Here is a 13,326-nt window from a genome sequence, read left to right on the forward strand (position 1 = left end):
TAAACAACCTTCCAAAACTAACTTGCAGCCTTTAAAGTTCACCAAAATGATCCCAGAGACAGATCAGCCTCAGTTTAAACTCTGAAAGCAAACCCTTGGTTAACTTCTGTCCCCTTGTCACCAAAAATCGTTTGCAGAATTCTGTTTCATAGAAGAAAAATATCAAAGCAAATATTTACTTATAACTAGAAACGCAGACCTACACGGATATACTCATTTGGTAAAATGACAGATACCCGTTAACTATCAGGAACTACTTTTCCAAAAGTAAATTATTTCTCTGTTGCAAATCTTGGAAAGCTGCCACCACCACAAATAATCTGGTATCATAAAATCAAGCCTGTGTTATAAGACACAGTACTCAATTGTGAAGGAAGAGCAGCTGAAACTAAGCAATATCTCTTGCCCACTTTAGAAATATAGCTTTTCCAGGCTTTATTTTCATTGCAGGTTCCAAGTCGCATATGGAATTTCATCGAGTATAATCAATTCAGGATTAGCCACTCATTCAACATTTATTGAGCACTTACTAAACCCAAATACACACACTGTCACCCGTGCCTGGCCCGATGCCCTCCTGGCTCAGTCCCCCAGTGACCTGAAACCCAGATGGAAGGAGAGCGGGAACATGTGTTGCCGAGGACGAAGAGCCTGCCTCTGAGCAGATGCTCGGCAAGAGTCTTTGTTAAGTACTTCAGGTTTCCTCCAAAGGGCACAAACTTCATTATTTGCTTATTTGATCTCAAAAGCAGATGGATGTGCACTCAGTCAAAACAGAATACAGGCACCTTAGGACCCTGACAGAGAGCAAAGAACTCTGTTGCCCTGCTGAAACCAAATGCCTGGCGGAAAGAATTGGGTTTCCAGTGGAAAATGGGCAGGCTATTTGTTCCTCTAAATCAGTGGTCTCCATATTTTAGAAAATCACTCTCCGGAATCACTTAAAATTTTTTTAAAATGCATCTCCAGGGAGATGTATTTATTAATGACACTCAAGCACTACTGTGCTAATATATTATATACAACATGAAACATACACCAAAAAACTTTTTAAGGAAGAGAAAATACAGATCCATACAAATTCTAGTATCTTCTTCCTGCTCTCTGACATATCATCTCACAAAACGACCTCGGGCATGCAGACCCTAAGCTAGCAGCCTCCACAGCAGGATTCCTTTGTGGTGCCCAAGGGCTATGGAAGTGGGGTCAGATCACTACAGTACCAAATACTCAGAATGTACTGTCTTAGCCTCCCAAGAAATCCTTTCAGAGTGTTATGCTTTACGGGGCACGGCTGCAAGTTTTAACAAGGAATGCCAAAACATACAACTTGAAGAAACTCGGTAAGTGAGTCTGAGTGTTAAAGGGACGCTGTTGAGACCTCCTGCATCTCTCGGTGCTCCCTATAAGAGCTCACGTGTGAACATTTTCTTTCAAATCTAATGCCAAGTTGGGTTGTTTTTATTCCTTATAGACTATAAGCTTTTAAGAGAAGCTCAGAGTCGAAACTGCCTATCTGACTATGGCCTACTTTCCCGTGTTCCAATGCCGCACCAAGTCTTGACTTTCCTCATATGTTTTCCCAAGGTCTCTTTATTTTATATGGTTTTCATACTTACTTGCATACTTGCAGGTTGTTCTGTGGAACAAAATAGAGTAAAAAAGATAAAACTCACCAGTAACGGTGGGGGATGGATATAAAAACATATTCCCAGAAGCTCCAAATTTTCCGTACTTTGGATTACATGTACTCTGAACTACGAAAGCTTAGAGAATTATGAACAGATGTCATTTCGTAAAACAGCCTTGGGACTGCATCCTTGTTTCCCACAGCAGAGATAAGCAAACCGCACCACTGGCCTCCCTATCTTACTGGCAGAAGTAATGAAAGGCTGATTATAATAATATATTGTTATCACCGCTTTTCTAAAGCATGTGCCTATCAGGAGAAATATGAACTGTTTCTAATAAATGTTCAATAAATATCTGCTGAATGAATGGCAAAATAACAACTATAGAGTTCCAATAGTTACTTCAGTTAAAGAGTCACTGTTTGGTTTCTTTCTTTCATAGACCTCTAGCATCACATAAACCTTAAGATTAAGAATGGCAAGTGGATTTCATCTGGAATACTAAGCAGTGGCTAATAAGAACTCTGTATTAAGAGGGATTCTGCGGAGAAAGCCTGGTTGATCAGTAAAGGATGCCTGGAGTTGGGAAGGCAGAGGCGCAGCACAAGGGCTGTCAATTTGCTGACACCACCCTGACAGATAACGGATGTTTTCAAAATGCAGAGATATTTAAGTTAAAAGCCTCAATGGTTTTTGCCATCTGAAGACTTGCTTCCTGGTTCTGTGTACTTTTAATTTTCATTAGTCCAACTGGCTACTCTGTCCTCCTAAACTAGGAGGAGCTCCTTGGAGACAAGGACCCCATCTTTTCCACCTTTTTAATTCCCATACAGCACAGTAAACACTCATAAAATGCCAGCTGACCCTTTTGTGATACCTGGAGATAACAAAAATCACTGAGCCTTTTCACTAAATAAGCACCATTGGATTTTGAAACCAGCCATTTACTAGCAGGGTGGTGTCTGCAAATTAAACAACACACTGTTCTGCCCTGCCAAACTCCCTAACCTGGCTCATTCTTCTTCTTTTTTTTTTTTTCTTTAATTAATTTTTATTGGAGTATAGTTGCTTTATTGTTGTGTTAGTTTCTACGGTACAACAAAGTGAGTCAGCTATAGGTATACATGTATCCCCTCTTTTTTGGATTTCCTTCCCATTTAGGTCACCACAGAGCACTGAGTAGAGTTCCCTGTGCTACATGGCTTATTCTTTACTAATCAACCAGGGTTTCCTCCTCATAATCCCTCTCAGTAGAGGTCAGGGGGGTCAGTTCATTTAATAACTTCAACCAAAAAATTATCTAAACTAGTGGTTCTCAATTCAAGTTCTCAACTCTGGCTTATATGTTAGAATCAACTATATTTTAGAAAATGCAGGGCCTCCCAATCCACAGAAATGATGGTGCAGTTGTCAGCAATGGGACACAGACATCAGTGTGGTTCTGGTTTTATAAAATTTCCAAGTGACTAAAATGAACAGCTAGACTGATAATACTAATCTATTCTAGATCAACATTAGTTTCTAAAGACTACATCCGTCTCTTATGAATTTATGATGTGTATTAGCATATTAGAGACAATAGGAAGTTCCCAATAACGTCTCATTTACTTTAAGTTAGCTTTCTCCAAAGTTGACCATTAAACCCTTATTCGAACACGGCCACTCCCATTCATTCATGTACTGTCTGTGGCTGCTTTTATGCTAGAAGGACAAGAATGAACAGTTGCAGCATACACCTTGTAGCACACAAAGCCTAAAATATTTACGATCTGGCCCTTTAAGAAAACATCTTCCAGCCCTGGACTGGTGTATTTAAGGATACACCAGAGAAATACTAAACTACACCAGCCAATTCAGGCCGAATCCTAAAGGTTCTGAGGAAAGGCCTCAGAAGCAAGGGCTCATTAAACAGGGCCCCACCTCTACTTCAATCCTGGCAGTTCTGCTTTCACTTTTCAAAATTCATTTGAAGAAAGAGTTCCTTTATTGCTAAGAAAACTCTGAACACCACTGACTTAGAAACTCAAAGGTCTGAAGAGGCAAGAACCAAGTAAATCATACTCTGGTCTGCCACAGATAGCCTGAACTAACATTCTCTGAAATCAGAGTGATTAATCTCAGCTTATTTAAGCTAAATATCTGATAAACAGCTCTTTAGGCACCAGATCTCCCTATCAAGTTATATGTATTATGTACATTACATTTATTTAGCTCCCCCCATTAAAATGTCTTTAAAAGTTATAGTTTAATATTATATTGGGGGATTTGCAAGAATCAACAGAAGAAAAGACAATGTAGAAACTATATCTTAAAATTCTACACATTGCCAGCTAAAGGCATTTCTATTATATTTGTCAGTGTCTTAGAAAAGGATATAAGAAAATAATTCTTCTTAGTGTTTACAGCCTAGAAACATGTAGATTTCTCATTATAAACTATATCCTTGGGACTCCACTGGTGGTGCAGTGGTTAAGAATCTGCCTGCCAATGTAGGTAGGGGACACGGGTTCGATCCCTGGTCCAGGAAGATCCCACTTGCTGTGGAGCAACTAAGCCTGTGCGCCACAACTACTGAGCCTGCGCTCTAGAGCCCGCGAGTCACAACTACAGAGTCTACGCACCACAGCTACTGAAGCCCACATGCCCTAGAAGCCCGCCTGCCACAACAAGAGGAGCCACCGCAATGAGAAGCCCGTGTGCAGCAACAAAGAACCAACAGAGCCAAAAATAAATAAATAAATTAATTAATTAAAAAAAAATATATCCTTCCATTTATACATTCAAATCAAATTATATAAATCACCCTATCTCCTTATTCTTTGGGACAGCCAAGATCCACCAGTTGGTATAATTATCTTCCCTCTTGAAACATAACACAGCATTTCATACACCCTTTATTTTCATGGTCTATTTACATACAATCATTTAATGTAAGCTGCCTAAAATCCCTTTTTGGAAGTTGACAATGTATAACAAATATGTACAGTAATATTATTAATCCTATAGAAGAAATAGATTTCTCAATTTGAACACAGCACAAATGAAAAGATAAAGGAATAAAAGACATTTAAATAACTGCCATATAAATTAATAGGATGCAATTATTGGTCTCTTTTTAAGCTTAGATGAAAATCAATATACAGTACTCATTGCTAAAGGTGACAAGTCAAATGCAACTTCATGTAAACCATACAGCTCAACAATCTGAAGTTCATACACCAGAAAATCAAATATTGCTCATATCCTTTCCTATCTAAAAGGGCAGGAAGCAATGTTTTCCAGCTGCACTGCATAATTAATCTCATACACAATAGACAGTATCTTTGCAAGTCTTGAAATAAAACAGAATTCATTTCATAAAATTCCAACATTAATCTTGAAATCACTGAGCATCAAGAAATTTTCTCCTTGCCCTGAATATTTCATCTTAATTTATTTACCTTTCCATAACCGGTTTATGCCACTTATCTTGTGGGGGACGTTCAGATTTATGAGGGAGAAAAAAAGTAGCAACACAGAAATGAGATCTAGAAAAGCACATGAGAGCTATAAAAACAGATCATCCATCATCTCTACATTTTGATTCCAGAGACAGCAGTGAAAGGTGTTTCCACACCACTCACCCAGCACACTTAAAAAGGTTTGCTCCATCACTTATACAACTGAAACTGATTGATTAGTTGCTAGACAAAAATCAATACAAATATCCTAGAAAATACTACCTTGCAAATTCATTCTGGCCCCAACAAAGTCCTGGTCATTGCTTGGCATGTTTTTCTAGATGTCTAAAATGCAACCATGTCAAACCCCAGCCCCCAAAGACTAGGAATTTTTAAAACCTGAAGTTTGGCATAGGTGAGGAAGTGAGGGGAGAGGTTTCCCAATGGTCTGTTAGAACAATGTGATGATACCCAGAAATTAACCTGGTAAATATTACACTCATATGCAGAACGGCCCACAGAATTGATACACACACTGAGAAGGTAAAAATAGTCAATGAAAATGTCAAGGGGCTAGGATAAGTCAAAGAAAAAGAAAAAAAAACAAAATGCTAGGAAACCAATGAAATATAAACTATATTTTTTTTATAAAAGGTAAACTAAAGTTTCCATTCAAAAATATAAGCAATTTTATTTAATGATATCCATTCAAAAGTTAATGAGCTCCCTTTCTCATTCCTGGCAGCTGAATGTATAGTTAGTATATTTTTAGTACTTTAGGAAACCATTTTATATTCAGAATGATTTCATTATTATTTCAGAAGCTCTTCTGAATGTTCCCTTGCCTATGGGTTAACCCTAGTCTCTTCACTCATTAGACTTCTAAGAAATAAATGTTTATGAATATAAAATGCTTCATAAATATGCTACTCAGAAAGAAATTGTGATCTTATTGTATAGTCTGTCACGTGACAGGCAACCGGGACTGTAATCCCTAATCCACAATTGGTGTAGAGTTTTTTCTTAAATCACTTTGTATTTGTGACACACAGTCATTTAAAACTTCAAGAAAATGAAAGAAAGGAAATGCAATTTTCAGTTGGGAAATTTAACTTGCACTGACAGGACGGCTTTAAACATAGCACTAAAATTTACTGACAGAATATTTAGACTTTTCATCTTAGAGTAAATTTTCAAAGAATCATAATGTTTATTATTGATTATAGGACATTTTAATAATGGTATAATGTAGAATTTAAGGAGCTCTGACCCCCCCCCCCAAACGTTCCTAATATCTGAACTACTAAAGAACGAATTACGCAGAAGTCACAGAAATAAGAAAAACGGGTTATTTCTTCTATTACATTTAACTTCATAATTATTCTTCGCAGTTTTATTTATTTAAAAAAATTTTTGGCCGTGCCACGTGGCGTGAGGGACCTTAGTTCCCCGACCAGGGATCAAACCTGCGCCCTCTGCAGTGGAAGCACAGAGTCTTAACCACTAGACCGCCAAGGAAGCCCCTTCTTCGCAATTTTAAAACTCAAACATAGGAATCCTATAAGACCATTATGATCCCAATGTCTTCTGCAGAAAAAAAGACACTGCTGCTAACTCAATGTCTTTAAAATGTGAGCTTATAGACTGCTATTTCCTATTGTGAAATTATAAGACCATCCTTAGCATGAATTTGCAATTCTCAAATTAAGAAAATAAAAGGTAATTGTCATACTAGTTTCTATCTATAGAGACGTTTTTCATAAGACATATTTTAGAAGCAAAAGAAACTTTGTCTTTTGATTCTAATCATTCAATGTTCCAATATTAGATGTTCCAATATTCTCACTCAAAATTAGACTCCTCTTCTTGGATTTATTTTAAATTCCTTCAGTTTAAGTAACATGACTTCTTCATAATAAGGACACAATCAATTACTTCATGTAAGTTATCTCAAATTCAAACAAGTAACACTTAATGTCACAGTAATGAGAAAACAGTGGCTTGTATATAGGTCAAGTACCTTGGTCAGATCATGTGGCTGGTAAGCAGCAGAGCACTGTTTTGAATTCAAATTCTCGTATGGCAAAGAGCATCTTAGGACTTAAAACCGCCTAAACACACTGGCTTACCTAGAAAGTTATGACCTCGATATTTTAGTAACAGTTCCACATAGCAATAAAATGAGCCTGCCAGTCCGAAAACTAGCCTTCCATTTCAACCCTAATATACAGATAACAAGACAATAGAAAAATTTTACACCTACTACTGGGCATACACCCAGAGAAAACCATAATTCAAAAAGACACATGCACCCCAATGTTCATAACAGCACTATTTACAATAGCCAGGTCATGGAAGCAACCTAAATGCCCATCGACAGACGAGTGGATAAAGAAGATGTGGTACATATATACAATGGAATATTACTCAGCCATAAAAAGGAACGAAACTGGGTCATTTGTAGAGACGTGGATGGACCTAGAGACTGTCATACAGAGTGAAGTAAGTCAGAAAGAGAAAAACAAATATCGTATGTTAACGCATATATGTGGAACCTAGAAAAATGGTACAGATGAACCGGTTTGCAAGGCAGAAATAGAGACACAGATGTAGAAAACAAACGTATGGACACCAAGGGGGGAAAGTAGCTGCGGGGGGAGTGGTGTGATGAACTGGGAGATTGGGATTGACATGTATACACTAATATGTATAAAATAGATAACTAATAAGAACCTGCTGTATAAAATATAAATAAAATAAAATTCAAAACAAAAAGAAAAACTTTACACTGCATACATTCCTTGGTTGGGAATAACCAAGCACGTATGTATCTACTGATGATGATGAAAGTAATATTAAATAAACCTCTTCTAATACTTTCTCTATAAATAGCCACTAAGTCACTGCTAACCTCTGATATATTCTTTGAATCACTCACCTTAACCAGCAAAGTCACTTGTATTTGTAATTTGAATGCCTTCCAATTTGCAGAGTTAGGTGGATAGATCATAGAATTTTAATATCTCCATTATCCAACAGATATATGGAAAAACAAACACTAAGTAAGAATGCCAGCAAAGGGATCATTTTTCAAATAAAGTAGGTTTCTGTGCAAATTCATGCCCTTTCTGAAAAATCCTCAAAGTAGCCATGTTGCAGAAAAGACAACCACCCAGACTTTTCCTTAGATTAGACAATTACCTGGCTCTGAAAGCGAACAATTGCAAGAGTCAGTAAGTTTCCATTTATTTCTTTCAATACAAGCTGAATGTGAACAGAGGAGGGGACTGTGCTAAGAATATAAAGGTAGAAAAAAAATTGTTGAGACGTGTTAGGTTAATCAAGGGTGTTTTTCTTTCTGCTATAAAGAGTATTTCAAATTCATGTTGATAAAAGCTTTAGACTGAATAAGTTTGTTTGGAACTCATACATTCTGAGATTCAGGGTGCGAAGTACTGAAAGTAGCACTCCAAGTTACTTGCTAAAAGGAAAAGTACATTGCCAATAACTATTAACCCATAAGACTATGAGACAATAGATTATCTCATGTTGGTTATAAAAACACATCAATGGGCTTCCCTGGTGGCGCAGTGGTTGAGAATCTGCCTGCCAATGCAGGGGATACGGGTTCGAGCCCTGCTCTGGGAAAATCCCACATGCCGCAGAGCGACTAGGCCTGTGAGCCACAATTGCTGAGCCTGTGCGTCTGGAGCCTGTGCTCCACAACGAGAGGCCGCGACAGTGAGAGGCCCACGCACCGCGATGAAGAGCGGCCCCCGCTTGCTGCAACTAGAGAAAGCCCTCGCACAGAAACGAAGACGCAACACAGCCATAAATAAATAAATAAAATTAAAAAAAAAAAAACACATCATGTTATATACATGTATTATAAGCCAAGACAAAAGGGGCAATTTATGGTTATGTGTCAACACAACTGTGACTCAACACAACTGAGACTCGTGTTACAGATAAGTCTTACTATATGCTGAGAGATACCTAGGCAATCACATTTTCCAGCAAGTGATGACTCAAAAGTAGCTGGCCACCCACACAAAAATTGTTCTCATTAGGACCCTCTACCAGTACCAATATTGACTGCCCCACAGCAGTCCTGTGGATGAGGAGGGTTATCTCTACTGGCTCATAGTAAAACCTACCTTCTCTTTCCAAGACTCCTGGCAACCCTTATTAGCTCTATTTTCTAAATGGTCTGAAACTTACCAAAGAAAGAGGGAGAAATCTTGAGTATTTCACTCAGTCCACAAAAGTCTTATTAACACACAACAGAAGGTCATGGCTTTCATTTTTATTTTTTTGTCTCTTCCATGGAATATAAAGATAGGTGATAAATTTCAAAATACATCACTTACCTTAGGGTCATAAGAAAACAGAAAAGTGGTGAAAGGGGAGCTATGTGAATATTATAACCTGAATCTGGTAACATCTTCTATTAGATAAGCTGAAATATTTGTAAACTCTTCAGGAAGCTAAAGAAGCATGTATCTAAAGTGAAGTGTTACTTAGAAGACTATTATAATTTATTAAAAAGACTAATCACACAGAATCCTAGAAACTCTTACCTTGAAAAGACTGTTTGGCTCTATCTACTAACTCATCAACTGGATAACTGGCCAAATTTCCTCTGGCGTGTTTAGTTTTGCAGTAGGTACAAGCATTGAGACACCTGTTCAAATGACAGCAATAAATAAAGTTAAATTTTTAAAGACAGTGCACACTTAACACGGGGAAAAAATATCCAAAACATACATCAAAGTGCTGTTTTAGTATCATTTGCCAGGTTATGTAAGAGATATAAAAAATGAATATCTACCATGCTTCATATTTATTTTATTTCCACCAGGCACAGAAATCTGCAATTTGCAATTCTGTTAAGTTTCAACTATTCAAGAATGATTGTACAAATCCCATATTATCTTCAAATGCACACATTAATGTGGAAGCAAAAAGGATAAATGCTTACAATGGTTAATCAAAATCAAAAGAAATTAAAGATTCACATTTTTTAAAACCAATGACATTTATTTGGCTATCATAAAACTAAAATTTTAGTATCACTTATATATACCGTATTATTCATAAATGAAAAAGCTTTTCATTTAACTTTTAACTAATGATTTAAGAATAAACAGGCAGGGACTTCCCTGGTGGCACAGTGGTTAAGAATCCGCCTGCCAATGCGGGGGACATGGGTTTGATCCCTGGTCCGGAAAGATCCCACATGCCACGGAGCAACTAAGTCCATGTGCCACAACTACTGAGCCTGCACTCTGGAGCCCGCGAGCCACAACTACTGAGCACTCACGCCATAACTACTGAAGACCACGCACCCTAGAGCCCGCACACTGCAACTCCTGAGCCCACGTTCTGCAACTACTGAAGCCCGTGCACCTAGAGCCTGTGCTCCGCAATGAAGAGTAGACCCCGCTTGCTGCAACTAGAGAAAGCCCACGCACAGCAACAAAGGCCCAATGCAGCCAAATAAATAAATAAAATTTAGAAAAATAATAAATAGGCAGTACAGAATTCTCATAAGAAAGTACACCCTAAGAAATCTTCAGATAATATTTTTAACTCTTTGAAATCCGAAAAAAATATTAAAACATGTCCAATGAATGCTCTTTGGGATTATATTAGTCAAAGTAAAGAAGAATAATGACAACATTAATTTTAAAAAATCAAGAAATAGGATTAATTCCCAAAATACTTCAGACATGATACAGAATTGTCTTTTAAAAACTAAAATGTTGGACTTCCCCGGTGGCGCAGTGGTTAAGAATCCGCCTGCCAATGCAGGGGACACGGGTTTGAGCCCTGGTCTCGGAAGATCCCGCTGCAGAGCAACTAAGCCCATGCACCAGAACTACTGAGCCTGTGCTCTAGAGCCCATGAGCCACAACTACTGAGCCCGTGTGCCACTACTACTGAAGCCCACACGCCTAGAGCCCGTGCTCTGCAACACGAGAAGCCACCTCAATGAGAAGCCTGCGCACCACAACAAAGAGTAGCTCCTGCTCGCTGCAACTAGAGAAAGCCCACGTGCAGCAACGAAGACCCAATGCAGCCAGAAATTAATTAATTAATTAATTTTTAAAAAAAAACTAAAATGTTGATTCTACTCTTATAATTTAAAAATATAGTTTAAATAAATTTTCTTCTTATAAAATTAAAGAAAAACAATTACACATAATAAAATATTCCTATGCCAGAAAGATAAGGCTCAATAACATTGAACAACACAAATAATAACATTTCTTCAATGATTCAATTGCTATAATAAATAGCAAGGTTTTAAAAGACCATCATCATACAAATGCTTTAAAATTTCAAACAGAGGAAAATTGAACTTTTAATAATTATAACTGGCCAATGTATAATTTTGTTAATATATGACTTTAAAATACATATAAATCATTGAACTCAGGAGGCAACAATGTAATGCTTAATTTCTAATTACTTTTGCACAGGGCTCTTAAGTAAAACAACACACACATTTTGATTTTTAACTGACCACATGTTCTTAAACAGCTAACATTCCTTTCTTCCTAAGCCGTTTACACACACACACACACACACACACACACACACAAATTGTGGCCTCTCTCTTATGAATAGAGGTTCTAGTCTCCCAATTGTTATATGTCTTCTCTTTTCAATTTCCATCTGTTCCATAACAAGGGCAAAAAGAAAACTGGGGTTTTTTGGCTTCTCCTTGGGAGAGTAACTCACTTTTGTTTGTTTGTTTGTTTGCCTGATGGAGCACCAGGCATTTTGCTAGATGTTTTACATACATTATCTCATTTAACTCCTCTAGAGTTGATGTTACTATCTACATCTTACAGATGAAGAATCTGCTACAAAAATTCAAATAATACAGCTCATTCCACAGAAATACAAAGAAGCATAAGGAGCATAAGATACTGTATACTATGAACAACTACACACCAAAAGTTAACTGAACAACCTAGAGTAAATAAATAAACTAGAAACATATAACCCACCAAGACTAAATCATGATCTCATTTACAACAGCAAAAACAATAAAATACCCAGGAATTAATTTAACCAAGAAGGTGAAAGATCTGTACAATGAAAAGTTTAAGACATTGATGAAAGAAAAAAAAAAAAAATCACCAAAGCTGGAGGCATCACAGTTCCTGATTTCAAATGATATTACAGAGCTATAGTAATCAAAACAGTAGGTGCTGGTGTAAAAACAGGCAAATAGACCAACATAAAAGAATTGAGAGCCCAGGAATAAATTCATGCATATACAGTCAACTAACATTTGACAAAGGAGCCAAGAATATTCAATGGAGAAAAGACAGTCTATTCAACAAATAGTGCTGGGAAAATTGGATATTCACATGCAGAAGAATGAAACTATCACTAACTTATACAATTGACAAGAATTAATTCAAAATGGATTAAAGACAAATGTAAGTCCAGAAACCATGAAACTCCTAGAAGAAAACACAGGGAAACAGCTCCTTGACACTGTTCTTGGCAATGAATTTTTTGGATATGACACCTAAAGCACAAGTAACAGAAGCAAAAACAAGCAAGTTGGACTGCATCAAACTAAAAAGCTTCTGCACAGCAAAGGAAACAATCAACAAAATGAAAAGGCAACCAAAAGAATGGGAGAAAATATTTGCAAACCATATATCTGATTCATAATAAATTCATAATAATATATGATTATTACTCTACAATAAGGGATTCATAATATCTGATAAGGGGTTAATATCCAAAATATATATATTTTTAAATTATTTATTTATTTATTTATTTATGGCTGTGTTGGGTCTTCGCTTCTGTGTGAGGGCTTTCTCTAGCCGCGGCAAGTGGGGGCCACTCTTCATCGCGGTGCGCGGGCCTCTCACTATCGCGGCCTCTCTTGCTGCAGAGCACAGGCTCCAGACGTGCAGGCTCAGCAGTTATGGCTCACAGGCCTAGTCGCTCCGCGGCATGTGGGATCTTCCCAGACCAGGGCTCGAACCCGCGTCCCCTGCACTGGCAGGCAGATTCTCAACCACTGCGCCACCAGGGAAGCCCCCAAAATATATTTTTAAAAACTCATACACCTCAATAATAAATAATAATAATCCAATTTTAAGACATCCAAATAATATGGATGGACATTTCTCCAAAGAAAATATTCAAATGGCCAACAGGTACAAGAAAAGATACTCAACATCACTAATCATCAAGGAAGTGCAAATCAATACCACAGT

At 37.4% G+C, this 13,326-nt stretch overlaps 1 protein-coding gene across 4 annotated transcripts in view; it reads right to left on the reverse strand.

Moving 5' to 3' along the window:
• The window catches only part of CDKAL1 (CDK5 regulatory subunit associated protein 1 like 1), a 650,586-nt gene that overhangs the window by 358,210 nt on the left and 279,050 nt on the right, over positions 1 to 13,326 (reverse strand). For all 4 annotated transcript variants that reach the window (XM_068557565.1, XM_068557566.1, XM_068557568.1 and 1 more), the window contains one exon: positions 9,652 to 9,755. In XM_068557565.1, coding sequence (XP_068413666.1) covers positions 9,652 to 9,755 — 104 coding nt within the window. The remainder of the gene's footprint in view (positions 1 to 9,651; positions 9,756 to 13,326) is intronic.

The sequence above is a fragment of the Eschrichtius robustus genome, chromosome 12 (genome assembly GCF_028021215.1).
Source record: "Eschrichtius robustus isolate mEscRob2 chromosome 12, mEscRob2.pri, whole genome shotgun sequence".
Classification (NCBI taxonomy): domain Eukaryota; kingdom Metazoa; phylum Chordata; class Mammalia; order Artiodactyla; family Eschrichtiidae; genus Eschrichtius; species Eschrichtius robustus.